At 40.6% G+C, this 15,097-nt stretch overlaps 1 protein-coding gene across 2 annotated transcripts in view; it reads left to right on the top strand.

Moving 5' to 3' along the window:
* Positions 1 to 9,910: 9,910 nt before the first annotated feature.
* Positions 9,911 to 15,097, top strand: part of myocd (myocardin) — a gene marked incomplete at its 5' end in the record, with an annotated part of 63,750 nt that continues 58,563 nt past the window's right edge. For both annotated transcript variants that reach the window (XM_084342618.1, XM_084342617.1), the window contains one exon: positions 9,911 to 10,076. In XM_084342618.1, the coding sequence (XP_084198744.1) occupies positions 9,911 to 10,076 (166 nt within the window). The remainder of the gene's footprint in view (positions 10,077 to 15,097) is intronic.

The following is a 15,097-nucleotide window of genomic DNA, read 5'->3' as shown; positions in this document are numbered from 1 at the left end:
TCTTGTTGTGTCTCGGTGAGCATGTGGCAGTTCCAATATTGATATTTGGTACATTTCGGCCTTTGACCTCCTCTGCAGCTCAGCAGGGTGCTGTAACATCTTTTGGCACCGGGGTGGGAGGGACACAGAGGGGAATCTGTTCAGGGCTCTTAATGTTGAAGTAATATTTCCACGTCCACCACGTGCCACTGCCTTTGAAGTATTTGGTGAACTCTGAGCACCGGGCAGGATTGGAACATGATAGATTCATAGAAAGCGTGTTTTTCATAACACTCTGGACACATCTGGTGAACTGTAAAATATTAACAGATCCTCTTCTCTGGACTATCTTAATCTCTCTTGGCATGTGGGACCAGACAAGACACGACGCAAGCCCCTGCTGCAGCACACCATTCCAGTTCATTTCTGTTAAATGTGCGTAAGTGTGTCTGGGACATCTTCCACTGTTTTCACTGTGAAAACTGTTGATGAAATGTCCGTGGCTCGATTCCTCACGTGATTGATGTGGATAAAGGCCGTCAAGCTAAACAGTTTGAAGGAGGGGAATACTAGAAGCCCAGCTGCATTGACAAGAGTAGAAACATGTCGGCCTGGCTGCAGCCTCTCACTTACCCTCTCATACTAATCACTAAATTCACACACTTACTGGTGCCATTTGACAGAAGTTTGGAAGATGTGTTGGAGCCATACTAAGAGAGATTTTTTAGGTAAAAATAAACACAAATGATCTGTCCGAGTCTCAAAGTAGCTCTACAACAAATAAATATACATCACCGAAGTGACACCCTGCACATATGCTGTGTTTGCACAAATGTGTTTCTGGTGTCGGGTTTACACACTTCTTCACATGAAGAGACCAAATGACATAAAACCATAGAGCTAAATGCAAAAACGTTATGCTAAGCAATACATCCAATACAAAACAGGAGTGCATGATGTGTGTAGTTTGCTGATGTCATGTGTCATCGAGTGCTTAAAGTATTCAGAATTTGGATCACAGACTCAACAGTGAGTTGATTCTTACAGTCTGAAAGCTTCCCTTTAGTTGCTTTTATATAAAGACGTGCACTGGAAAACTCAAAGTCAAACAAAGTGCATTTTACTTCTAGTTCAAGTATTAACTACACTAAGAAGATATGTTTTTTTACATTACATTATGTGTTCAAGTCCAAGAAATCGATTGTTACTGATCGAAGGATCCACTGAAGTTCAACGCTGAACTGAGCTGACAGAGCTAAAGCAAATCTGACAGTGAAGCAGCTCTCTCAGCCTCTCAGCATCAGATTCATTTATTCAGACTAGTCGTTTCTTGGTATTTCATCGGGCAAAAAAGTGATTACAACAATATGTTTAAAGGAGCAGTCTGTAGTTTTGGTGAAGAAATGTTGATGAGAAGAGAAAGATGTTCATTGGCTGATTCCTTTCTGCCTAAACAAACTAAATAATCAAACTCTCTTTGTTTTCATGACTGAATAAACTGAATAAAGAAACTGATCTTAAAGGACAACACAATTTATACTGTTTTACTTTGTTTATATGCGGCGGACCCTGCCACCTTTCTAGCTTCAGACAGTGTTCTGGGACCTTATTTTCCTCTGAGAACAGCTTGTTTATTCACTTATGGACAAAAGGTTGTATTATTACCTCATTAATATTGTAAATATTAAAATTCTCAGTTTGAATTTCTTCTTTAAAACACTCTAATTGGTGTTTGATGAAGGAAGAAACACAGCATTAAGTTCCCTCTCGGATGAACCGATGGTAGATAAATCATGATGAAGTGCCCTTTCTGCATGCTGGTGCCCCACCGCATGCAGCTGGTGCCCTTTTTTTCATGCCAACTTGCAACAGTATCTTCCAATATGCGTTTTTGCAACACTGGTATATTATCACATTAACATGAAACTGACCGCAGGCCAAGCAGGACAGGGACTGGTAGAAAAACAGCGCCAGCTTGCAGAGATCTTAGAGGCCCCGCTGATCTTTGGGGTCACTGCATCACTGACCGGCTCGCTGACAGGAAGAGAGGTCGCATTCACCGGGTTCATCTCAGCTGACCCTGAGCACAGTCCAGTCTGTATTTAAGGATTGCGGTAGATCAGCTCCCATGTTCAAAAGCTCAATTGGATATAACAGCACAATTTACCCGTTAGTAAATTCCACATATACGGCAGCGTTGAGGTCACTCATCTAAAGTCATCTTTGTCATATTGTCTCAATAATTTTGTGTCCTTTGTCATAGAATACAAGGTGATGACACAATCAACAGGGCCGCCGTTCCCATGAGACAACATGATTGGTTGAGGCCTTCATTCTTCTTTCTCATTCATCTTTCGTTGTGTAATAAACGCCTTCCATGTGCAATACTCATAAATATCAGGTCGAAAAGAAAAAATAGCGCCTCCAGTGTGTGAATGCCTTTAGACCTGTTTTCAATTTAACTGTGTTCACAAAAAAATACTCGTATTTTTCTAAAGGAGCAGATTTTAATGTTAATTATCACCTGAGATTTATGTTAATATGCACCAAAAAGTCTTCTGTGCTACAATAAACAAGGCCCTCAGCTTTACAAAAAAAAAAAAAAGAAAGAATGAAGAGAATTGAGGAGAAAAAGTTGATAAGCTCTGTCAGGCATATGTTTTTTTTGAAGTATGAATTACTTTTGATACTTTGTATCATTCATTTATTTTTTTATTTGTTAGAAAAAGAGTTTAGATTTTAATTAGTTCATGGCATTCAGAATAAACAGATACATTTCTATATACAGTATATAAAAAAAGCAATGATGCCTCATTATTATGCCACACAACATTGGTACTGTTGTGCTTCTATAGGCAATCCCTCTATCGGTTTATTAAAACTGTTCTAAGACGAAGCTGCGACAAAGACTTTACTGCAAACTCTTTATCTCCCGACGTTCTTTCATGTCGCCACTCTTCCACAATGGGCTACAAAAACAGTTATCGCAGCCTTCCCTTGTTTATTTGAAACACCTGACCTTTCAACTTTCTCCGACGCTCTATCTGCCATAATTTACAGCAGCTCTGTGTATGCATCAACTGTCACCCGCTGCTTTTAGGAGCCTTCTAGACTAAACCACATTGGTCATAAAATAGGTAAAAGTAACAAAAAATGTTGGGCTTGTTTAATGCAGTTTCAGATGAATAATCTTAATTATCCCATGTTCTATAATAAATCTGAGCTGAGGCTGAAAAGGTGCAGTGATAGCGTCCACTATATTATCGTCATGTCTTATTGTTTTATTTACTTTCTTAGGAATTGCTGAGCAGCTGATTTTTATTTTTCACTTCCTCATCATCGGCGTAGTTTTTCTGAAGACATCTCAGTTAGTTCCTCCAGTTATTACCTACTTGAACGTTTCAGTTTGCACAGCACTATAACACTGTCATCGTTTATAAATCCCGTAAATGGGGGCTGAAAAAAGGCCACTGGGATTTTTTGGAAAGTTCTTCAAAAGCCCGGCTCTGTGTTTACAGGTTGAGAAAGGGCTGGGCTCAGGGATGTGGAGCCTGCAGTCTTTTACAACGTTGTCTTGTCTGTCACTTGACAGTTGACTGCCGTACGGCTTAGCAAACAGTCCTGTTATATTTTCCATTTGAAAAATCCGAGGGGTCACCAGTGTGTCTGACTGTGTTGGCTGAAGCCAGATGGGGGTTTTCCTATAAACAAGTGTACAGGCAGTATTTATACAGACTGTGGCACCTGACGCCATAACACTCATGACACTCTGTTTAGTGGCCAAAGTTGCCATAAGTCACTTGAGAGAATTAAGTAAATATTTTCATTATGGCCATGCCATTGTTTATTATAGAATGGCAAAAGTTCTAAATCTTGCCAAATCCTCTGTTAAAAAATCATTTAATAACAACTTGTCCCAAGTGAAGCGCCATGTACATAACGCTGATTCCTTGTCATTATTCGCGAGTCTATTTAGTTTCAAACAAATCCGGACACACCACCTGTTTCTGCAGCAGTGTGAGTGAAGGCTCAGGTTAGAGCAGAGCATTACACAAAGCATGGAGTCAAACTGTTGGCTGCTTTCTTCTATTTTTGCTACATTCACAGGAGGATAAAAGCATACCTCTGGCCTGTTGAAAGGCACATTGTCTCCTTCAAATACAGTTTGTCACCCATCACAGATACAGGCTCACATTCCACTCTGCTAAGTATTATCATGCCGCTGGATTAAAGCAGCGTGAGACATGAGGATGCACTGTACAGTATGGGATGCGAAAATTATTGGAGATTAGCATTTGGCCTGATAATGGTGTGAGGAAGAGTTCAGTCTTGGAGAAAAGCCCTTGAGATAAAAGCATTCCAGTAAAGAGTGTTGGTCAGTCAAAGTTAAGGTGGAAGTCATAAACAAGTGGACCTGTATTGTAACAGCACTTTAGCTGAGCTGGAAACAGCCAATTATGGTGCTCCTATCAAAATGTGCAAAACAAATGTTATTAATCAGAACTCACGAAGGAATTATCATAATGAGCTCAGCTCAGCTGGAGGATCCCCCATATTGATTGCAACAGAAATTCACAATCACCAGTTGGAAATCCTGGACTCACCCCAACATAAATATCACAGGCCATGAAAGCCTCCCGTAGATTTGGCTCGGCTTCAGCTCGGCTGGTGGTCGCCTACAAGCCCCGGAGAGTGTGAGAGAAGCAGGAAAGAGACAAAAGGAAAGAAAACATACCAGATGTGACCACTTGAAGGAATAATGTATCAATGAGAGACGACCGCGACCGATGGAGAGATTCTGTAAAGGCTAAACGTGTGACTCTTTGGCTTGTGATATAAAAATCTAGAAATAGACGGCGTGTTATAATTCAGCATGAAATACTGCAATCTGTGCTTTAAGTCCAAGTTAAATAAAACAAAAGCTCGATTACAGTAAAGCTGCTCATGAATGCTACAAGAAATTATTTAATGACATTGTTAGTGTCTGAGTATACTATAATAGGAAGTAGACTAATAGTAGTGTTCATATCATTTAAAAGTAGCTTAGTTCCTGCATACTTTTCCAAACTATGTCAGTGAGATGAGACAACCTCAGTGCTGTATGGAGCCAGAAATACTTTTTGTCTGATTTAAGTCTATAATTCGAGTTTGCCTCCATCGTTCAACAGCCTCACATTGTTAGTCACTTCAGACACATTTTCCTTCATCGGGAGATCCATCATGCTGCTTCGCTGTGTTCCACTCAGAAAGTGGATATGTGCCGCTGTCTAGCTTCTAAAAAAGGTAGCTAGTTAGCCTAGTGTGTTAACACTGATACCCACGCAACTGTACTTTTTATTATACAGCTCAAAAGTCATCACAGTGCTGTGTCTGTCCCACATGAATGACAGGGTTGAGTTAGTTTCAGTCATTGGCTTGTGTGACCGCTGGAATTGAAGTGATGTTGTGAGACAGTTCTAGGAGCGGCTGTGGCTCTGGAGGTAGAGCGGTCCATCTAGTCATCTAACCCTAACCCAGAATTTTCCCACACCTGATTTGAAAGATTAAGGGGTGTCCGCTCGTCACAATGTTTAGTCAGTCACGGTGTCTTCTTCTTCCTTGTCTTGTTTTGTTGCTTCTTCCTCTTCTTCTACTTTTGTTGTTTTTGGTGGATGGAAAACTTTGGAAGGCTTATAGTTGCATTACTGCCGCCTTATATATTGAACGGTTATACTCTCATTCATCTCCCGGTGGTCTCACTGTAGTTTGAGAGTGAGATGTATTCTTTGTATGTCTGCATGCGTCGAAATGTGACATCCATACCGTGACATTTTAGGACGAATACATGTACCATTACACCCCTGTGATTCTGGATTCAAATTCAAAATTTGTCTTTAAATCATATCCTCATCTACTTGAAACACAGGACTCTCCTGGATAATGTAACAACCATAAGATGTTTATATTATGGTCACTTTGTTGCAAAAATACTACAATACCCATAAGCCCCGGCTGCCATTGCTATGGGGAGAAAGCCAGTTAGTGGTGCTAAATTCTTTGCAGTTGTTGTCCAAGTCCAAACAAACTCCAGAGACTGACACTGATTTCTTAAAGAATGAATTTTAACTTCAGTTCAACTTCAAACTCAATGATTAATGACATATGGAGGCGGAAAAGTTACAATGATGACATTTCCATCAGTGAAGTGTGACATCACACAGGCAAGTTCTGTGACCAATAACTTAGACACTGCCAGGTAATAAAGATTAACATCCAACCATGCTGAAGATATAGGAGGGGTCATAAACATCCTAAGGAGAGTGATTGTGTACCCTTCCAGTCATTCCTTAATCCTTGAGTCATTAGGGAGAAGGGCAGAAGCATTCGGGCCGGCCGAGGCGATCGATAAGAGGACAACTGTTAAGTGGAACCTCCTATCAGCTCATCTTGATGGGGCTCCAAGTGCCACGTGTCTTTGCTCTCATTGTGTTGACACAGAGATATAGGCCACTATTCACTCAGCGCTGCCTCAGATAGGATCAGACTATAACCTGGTTCTTTTGAAGACGGCCTTGTCTTTCTTTTCTCTTTTTTATCCACACTTTTCCCTTCAAGCCTTCAGCACACTGGCATTTTCCTTCAGTCAGTCTTGTGTCATAAACCCAGCAGATTCACTGATAACTTCTCATAGTATGAGCTAATATCAAACATTAAGTTGAACTAAAGCGTCATTGTTTTGCCTCTTTGTTTTGTAGGCAGTGTTTCCTTCTGCCTATCTCTGCCTAATCCTGGTGGGAGCTGTCACTGGGGTATAAATCGTCAGAGTGGGCCCTATCTGTCTCTGGGTGGGCTCTGGGTGGGCTTTTAAGCCAGGCCCATCAGTTAAGGCTTCATTAAAGAGGTTTCCCCGATGCTCCGTGGAGGAGTCCCAGTCTCCTCCAGCCTTTTAACAGACTATGATTTACTGTAACTGTTGTCTTGTTTCTGAGGTAAATGCACGGGTTTGTTATTGTTTGCCCCGGCTGATGTTTATGTACAGTATAGCGTGTTCCTTCAACCACACGACATGTTATCTGTGTGTCAAGATATGGCCTGAGGAGATGCAGTGTCTTCAGTGTTGCTTCCTAGAAGAGGCGGGTTGAATCCCTGAAAACTACCAGGGCATCCTTGAGGGCTTTCAGGTGATAACACGCCCTCTGGCAGCCATATTGAAGGGCCTCGATAACACAAGCTGCAAACAGATGGTTGTTTCTAAATGTGCTCAGCTTCGTGGGTACATACACATACTGCTGACTGTGGCTGTCTTCTCTACTGGTTTTGACCAAAGACTGTAGAGAAACATGAGAGTCACCCACAGATTTTTGATTTGGGTTGCCACCATCTTGGCAGTTAATGGAGGCAGACATTACGAACGTGGGCTGGTACCCAGGTAGCCTGCTGAGTGTGGGCCGCCTGTGGCCTACATGTGGCTGCCAGATTCAGCTGGGTTTTGTTGGTGGATTGAAAATCACCTTCAGTTAGCAACACTTTGGGCCAGTTTTTGGCAGGGGAAATCAACCCAATCTGGCAGATTCTCGTGTATCATTCATGGTGAGTCATCAGATTCACGCTGCTGTTGGGCCATAACATTTTGGCTAGCTGGGAAGCGGTCGGAGAAGAGGAAGAAGGGACAAGAAAGCAATCATTACTTTGGCTAAGGTACCCCTCAGACATCTCTGCTCAGACTTTTTATAGTGGACAGTGTACTGTTTCTTGAACCGCGTCCCAGTTGCAGTACAGAATAACGCATTGGATGAGCTGTACATGGTGTCCCATTCAATACAACCGCAACACAGTACATGGGAGTTAGTGTCTTTCTGAGCCTGGCCCCGAGGCCGAGTTAGACTGCTCATTGTCCGTCACAGACAGGGTCGTTATATATTATCCGTCATTTTAATTTGTATTTGTCAGTGACAGTGAGACCCAGCCGATTTGATTGTGTTCAAAAACAACTCAATGATAATGATCATTAAAGCGCCACTTTGTAAGATATGGCCTAAACTTTAGTTTAAAACTGACAAAAATGAATATTCTGAACAGAGTGAAGAACAGTGTTGACGTTCTGTCAAAGACGTCTCTGTTCTGTATTGCAGAGATGTCTACTGAAATTAGTGTGCTAAGCAGCTAGCCTGTCCTGTCTCCTAATACCACTTCGTAGTGAGGTGATAGTCTGATAGCCCTGTAGTTTCAGCTGGGAGATGTAAAAGCAGCCAGTTCACTACTGAGTCTAACAAGTCGACAAAATAAACTCACAAAATGTCAAGAAAGGAAATATTTTGACACCAGATTTCCTTACTAAACAGAAAAATACAACCGTACGCTGCTCCACTTAACTTTCCCTATTTTACTGAGACAAGCTTAATTGCCTCGTTAACTCATCATGGACATACACTAAATAGAACTCACCAAAAGAGTCTTGGTTTGTTTTTCCACAGTCATCTCTGGTTTGGTCCAAATAAATCCTCAACTCACAGAGTAAGATGTGAAAATATTCCGGCTCTATGCGCCGTTTACGCCTCATGCCACATGTCCCCACACGCCGTGTCAACTTCTTCCCAAAGTCACAGTAGGAGTCCCCTCCATACTGTATCCCATTCTTCAAACTGGCCTCTGTCAGATTGGCTGTATTCAGTCTCATTGTCGTGGGCTGAGTTCACTAGGAGGCGATTGAGCCTGGTTGAGCTGAGCCCCGATGACAAAAACTGACCTGCTGTAGCCGAACGAGTCCACGTGGACTCAAACTGAGTGCTTGTCTGAGCGTAATCAAACGCATCAAGAGAGATTGCCTCAGAGGCGATTGTCTTCGTCCACACAGACAACTTCTCGTGGCCGTATTTATTGTGTTCTGAACTTGAGCTCTGCTGCCACAGTGGAGTGAGTAATGTATTACTGCCCAACACTGTTCCTGACCTACTTAACTTGCTTTGGCCAAAATGGCACCAGGTCTGAAGTGACTTTCTAACTTCGATTCTCATTTGGATCTTAATCGAGGTGGGATGTCCTCAGCATCTCCTTATATTCTGAAGTATAAATCTGTGCTGCTTGATCCCAAAAAAAAAAAAAAATATTTCTTATTGCAGAGACTCTGTGGTAAAAGTGTACCCTTAATGATATCCTAACCCACTGAGGGACCCTTTTGTAAAACATGCTATTTTTATAAGGCGTTACATACATTTAGGAGAGTTTTATTGTCTTGTAAGAATATGAGCAGTTCTCCAAACAGAGCTTATTAAAGATAACAGTAATGTATGTTTGTGGTGCCCTATGGTGCACGCCTCAGGAGTTGATGTAGTGTATGGAGCGTAGACAGGCTGCACAGAAGACTTGGCTTGTCTGGGATCTGAGTAAGAGGCTCATTTTTCAGATCGACACCTTGTGGGGGCTCTCTAAGCTACTGAATCCACAGAGTTGATGTGTTTAATATTTGTTCAGGAGGTAGGAAAGTCTGCTCTTTGTAAATTGTGTAAATTGATAAGTTGGCAGCGGCGGAGGATAGCGGCGGCTGACGAAGGGATGCATCTGGGAGGTTGAAAGTGGGCTTAAAGCTCTGTAAACAAACAGACGCACCCTGCCGTCTGCCTGAGCTGAGATGGACCTCTGAAAAGAAACAATACAAAATCTGGAACTCGTGCTGTATTCTGCACTAACACTAACATGGCTTCACTCCAGCTCCCGGCACCACAGAGGACTTTTCAAATGCAAACATTCAAATGACTGTTTGCTGTGTCTTTCATGCTAGTTCAAACTCAATTAATGTTGGCTCTCAAACTGTTACAGCTGACTGAGGTGGTAGTCAGAGCAAAGTGCTCTCACTCTGATGAATATGCTCCCTCTTTGTGTCTCGTTCTCTTTGAAAGGGGAGTTGAGGTGACCCGAGAAGAGATGTCATCTACTGGGGAGTGAAGTGTGGGCCATGCAGGCTGTGAAATGCTCTGAGGTTCGGGTCAATGGTCCAGAGGACAGACAGTGTCCCGGACACCTGCAGAGGGCTGCACAGGGTCATGGCCATGCTGGACAGCTGACGGAGAGGAGGAACCATTTATTAAAGAAGCAGCTGCCGTCAGCAGAGGGCCAGAGTGGTGAGCTCAGATAATATTTATTTATTTTTTATTGTAAATTCAAGCATCCAGGGAGCTGACCGTCACACGTGGCTGAGATGATCGTCTAATTCAGTTGGAGATTTCATGTGTTAATCTTTGAAGACCTTACCTTGAACAACATCGTGTTTATTAAAATAAAGAAAAAGTGATTATAGTGAGACAACACTCAGAAGCTCTGATATGATTCGCTGAGTGCTGATCATGTGATCGTACTCAGGATCAGCTACACTGTTACTGCTTCACAGGAGTTCATTTAAAGGTTCTTACTCTGAGCGATGGGGTCATGCACACAAACCTTTCTGCTAAATTTAGAACAGCTTCAGTTGTTTTGCTTGACAGATATTTCTCTTTGTGTTTTTGTCTGCGCTCCCCTAACTGGTGTCGGGTGCATCGCATATCCAAGCTTTAATCACAGTTCAGCAATGTTGGAAACTGAATCTGGTGATAGTTGTGGGAAGATTGTCTAATGTTGTCGGACTGTCCTTTGTTATGAACTCTGACATTGATTGGTGCTTGTTTAGTGATGGGTGCCTAGCATTACACAGAAACACATAGGATTTGAAATAAAGTTTTCAAAATATGCAAGAAAACCTAGTCCAAACCACTCAGGAGGCAGATTTAGTTTTAGACAATGAATTGTTAAGTTTGATCCTAAACTTCCAGTACAGTGAGTTCACTGATCGTTCCTACTCAGATCATTCACTTATCATTTTAGACACAACTCATGAACAACTCAACTATTATAACTGAAGCAAACAGATTTAGTTTCAACTTGCAACTGTGTATAATTGTGCAAAACTTCATTCTGCACAATGAAAACAAGGGAACAGTTTTTTCTCTTTTTTTTGTCAAACAATTTAGTATTCTAATTGTCCTCACCAGTTCCCATCTTTTCTGTTTGTGTTATTACATCTCACTGTTTATTACCCCAGCCAAGGAATTCGTGTTTTCACCTGGGTCCGTTTGTTGGTTTGTCAGAAGGATTACAGAAAAAAATTCTGAATGAATTTTAAACGCAGATTGGTTAGAGGATGGGTCTCGGCCCAGACTAGACCCTCATTAACTTTTTGGTGTTGATCCAGATAAAGGGACAGATCCAGGAATATTTACTCTCTTTCTTCAGCATTGTGAGGTCGGGCATTCTCAACATTTTTGCTTATTTCTCAGGGAATAATGTATGGATCTTCATAGTCAGATGCATTTAGTTGGTTGGTATGTACAATTTGCTGTGGATCCTAGATCTGCTGAGCTTATCTTATGGTTCTGCAGTTATGGGCAGTGATACAGGACTATCCAGTTTGATACTGGATGTGCTCTACTGAGTGCCATTCTTGTTGTGCTAATAGTATCAGAGAGAAGTTTCCAGTGGTTACGCTTAGAGCCATGAACAGTGTTCAGAGAATAGTCAAACTACAGACACACTGCTGAACAAGACAACAAAAAACAGATAAGCAAAAAAAAGGTATAGCTAATGTATAATGAACGGGCAAGTAGGTATGAAAAAATAGATAAATACAGTACAAAACCAAATACAATGTGTGGTCATTCAAGTCTATGGCTCAACTGTTGAATACAGGGTTAGAGAAGGGCAAAAAATGCAGTAAAATTGTATAAAGGAGTTTTATATATTATATTTATATTTTAATTGTTGTGGTTTTAATTTTAATGTTTTCCCTGAAGTTGACACTCGTTGACACACGTAATTCACATGTAATCAGGGAAAGTAATAATCAACATGTTTCCACCAGAACGTCTGAGGAAAAGAATCATTCATATATGGAACTGAGTTCATGTTTGCTGTTCATCTTAAAATGTCTTTATCCAGCTGACTGAGGGACAATAAGGTCTTCTAAATCCATTAAAAAGCAAAGAGTAAACACAAACATGCACACCTCAGGTGTATATGAACATTATTGTTTTATTATCTTTAGATATTGTAGAAAATTGCTTTGTTTTTTTAAACCAATAAGTCCAGCCAACATATATACAGCAGGTAAATAGGTACTGTAAGTATGCAAGTCACAGGCCTTGCCAAGAGAGTCCCCGTGCCTGATAAAACAAGGTTGTTTGAACATTTTATTGAATCCATCTGATGATTAATCCATTCTGAAATATCTCTGCTTTTCAGCTTCACAGCCCAAATCAGCCTGGCTTAAATGCCACTCGCATCACAGGGCTGAAGGTGAAAGTATCCGAGGAATCCTGTGATTTAAATCGGTATTTTTAGACCGATGTATCCCCGCGGACTCTTAGAATAGTGAGAGCAACGCAGCGTTTCCCTCTGCACTCCTAGACCCTCCAAAGTTTTCCATGATGTCATGTGTGGTGGGGGAGTGAGAGTAATTGAAGAGGCAGATGAACATAAACTGGAATCTCCTCTAATTCAGCCATTCATTTAGTCGCCTTAGTCTTCGGATCAGCCTGTAGACGTCAGGGACACGAGAAACAAAACAAGTGAGGAGCCCAGACTGTGGCTCCTCGTGTTCCTGCCAAAGACCAGATGACAGACTCCAAACACAACTGAAAGATAAGACTGTTACTGACATAGTGACCTTTTCCTCATTTACTGCTCAGGAATACAGTAGAAAAGCAGGATCCTGTTCAGTCAACAGACGATCGTCATTACATCTCGTCTGAATGATGCTGAATTTTCAGGCCGATGTTACATTTTTAAAGTTTTTAAATCCTTAAATATAAATTATATATATTTTACAATATTAGTTTTTGGATAGAAAAACATACGGGGCTGTACTAAAGTTACTTGTTTGGTGAGCAAGGCCCTCCCCTTTGATAATATTTGCTTTGGACCCTCCCTTTCACTTCTTTTTAGTCAGGCTCCAGGGGTCCTTTCATTTATTTATTCATTTATTTTTCCAATAAAATATAATGTCACAAGGGAAGGGTAACAAAAGGACAGAAGTCCAGCCTGAGATAATGTAAAACTGATTTGCTCTAAAGAAAAAAATCAGACTCCTCTCCCTCCTGACACCTCCTTCCCCCCATAATCATTTTTCACAGTCCATAACATTAATAAAGACTTTTGGCAAGGAGACCTTTGGTTTGAAAAGATTATTACTAAGATATTCTTGTCTTGTCTGAGTCTGATATGTACTGAGCACATTTTACTGATAAATAAAATAACCTTGTCTAAAAGTAAAAATATACAAGAGAAGAAACACAACAGTAAGCCTTTAACCTGTACACCGAAACATATAAACAACGTGTGGAGAACAAAACTATTATGAAGTTTAGTCCTGAAGGCTGTCTTCAGTATTTTATAACTCACTGTGTTTATATTTGACTATTGTTAGGTGGACATAAATCCATACAAAATCATTTCCCCATTTTGACTTGCATATTGAGAAATCAAATTCATGGAATATATAACTTGTACTGGATGTGGGTAAGTGTTTGAGATGAACATTTTTAATGGATTTTTGTCATTTAAGTTCAAATAGCCTGTCACCAATGATTAATTTTATTTATCCTTAACTTCACAATACTAATTCACCAATTGTATAGAAAATTAACAAGTTGTCACCCCGACTCGTCAAATACAGCAGCATGGTCAGTCGCCATAAGCTTCAAACTATAATGCTCTGCTTTAGGCTGCGCTGTCAAGTTAGCAATAATGTGTTATATGCAACGTCTAGTTAGACTTTTTAAAAAAAGCTTGCTGACAAACAGTTCACATATACATACACATATTATGACTTTTAGACTGTTAATAACATCATCAAGCAGTCTTCTACTTGGTTAAGTTGAGGAAAAGATCAAACTTTGGGTTAAAGTAACTACGTTCAGTCTCGTAACTTACTTAACAGAAGTTACATAACTCATCGAAACGTGACTGACATATGTGCGTCACTTTGGTAAAGTAAGTTACATCATTTATGTGAGTAGCGGCAGACTCAAGTTCATTCAAAATGTCTTTTCAAAATGTATCTCATTGCTTATTGGTCAACACATGATGTATTATGACAGGTATAACCAAAAATCATCTGATATTATCCACTGCTCTGCTGCCGTCCTTAGAGGTAATGCATACAAACCCACAGAAAACCATGAAATATACAAGTTTTACTTGAGCAGAAAGAGTAAGGTGAAACCACAGTAACTGTGTGAGTTCTGACTGAAATTAAACTTCTTGCTCTATCTTAGAGAATAAAGGATGTAAAAATTGCTCTCATAGTCAGAGGCCATACGTCAAATAAGTGGTCATAATTTTTAAAGGAGCACCGGTGAAGAAATGTTAATGGGCAGAGAAAGATCATTGGCTGAATTTTTTTTTCTATCTAAACAAACTAAATAAACAAACTCTCTTTGTTTTCATGACTGAATAAACAAACTGACCTTAAAGGACAACACAGTTTATACTGTTTTACTCTGTTTATATATGGCGGACCCTGCCACCTTTCTAGCTTCCACCAATGTTCTGGGACCTTATTTTCCTCTGAGAACAGCTTGTTTATTCACTGATGGAAAAAAATACATATTTCTGAGTTTGTATTATTACCTCATGCTTCTTTAAAACATATCTAAAGCACACAAATTTAAGTACATAACCACTGCGATATCAAACGCATTTGGCTAGACAGTCAATAAAAGTGTAATCATTAGTGTAGTTACCATGGTTTGCCTTCAGAGCATTCAGAGCCTGTCTTAAAATGTGTGTGTGTGTGTGAGTCTTTGTGAGTGTGTGTCAGAGAGATAAAGACTTTGGGACAGAACCAGTGGGTGAGCTCAGAGGAGTTTCAGGCTCAGTTCTGCCAGAAGTAAACACTGAGAGCTGGTATCTCATCACAGTGATGTTTTCTCTCTGTGGTGCTTCTAATAAATCATCCTTTGTTTCAGTAGTCACCACAGCGCTGTTACTTTGAAATAAACTGCCTCCAGCCACAGGACTGAAATGTGCAAAGAGCTGAAGATTCAGATTGCGCTCACTAACGCTTCTGCTGTGTTAGTATCTGGTGATAATGACAGTGCCTCTCTTCAGTATA

This window comes from Pagrus pagrus (assembly GCF_965226575.1).
Source record: "Pagrus pagrus genome assembly, chromosome: 21".
Classification (NCBI taxonomy): Eukaryota; Metazoa; Chordata; class Actinopteri; order Spariformes; family Sparidae; genus Pagrus; species Pagrus pagrus.
Note: the sequence above shows the minus strand (reverse complement) of the source record. Positions and strands in the feature narration are given on the sequence as shown.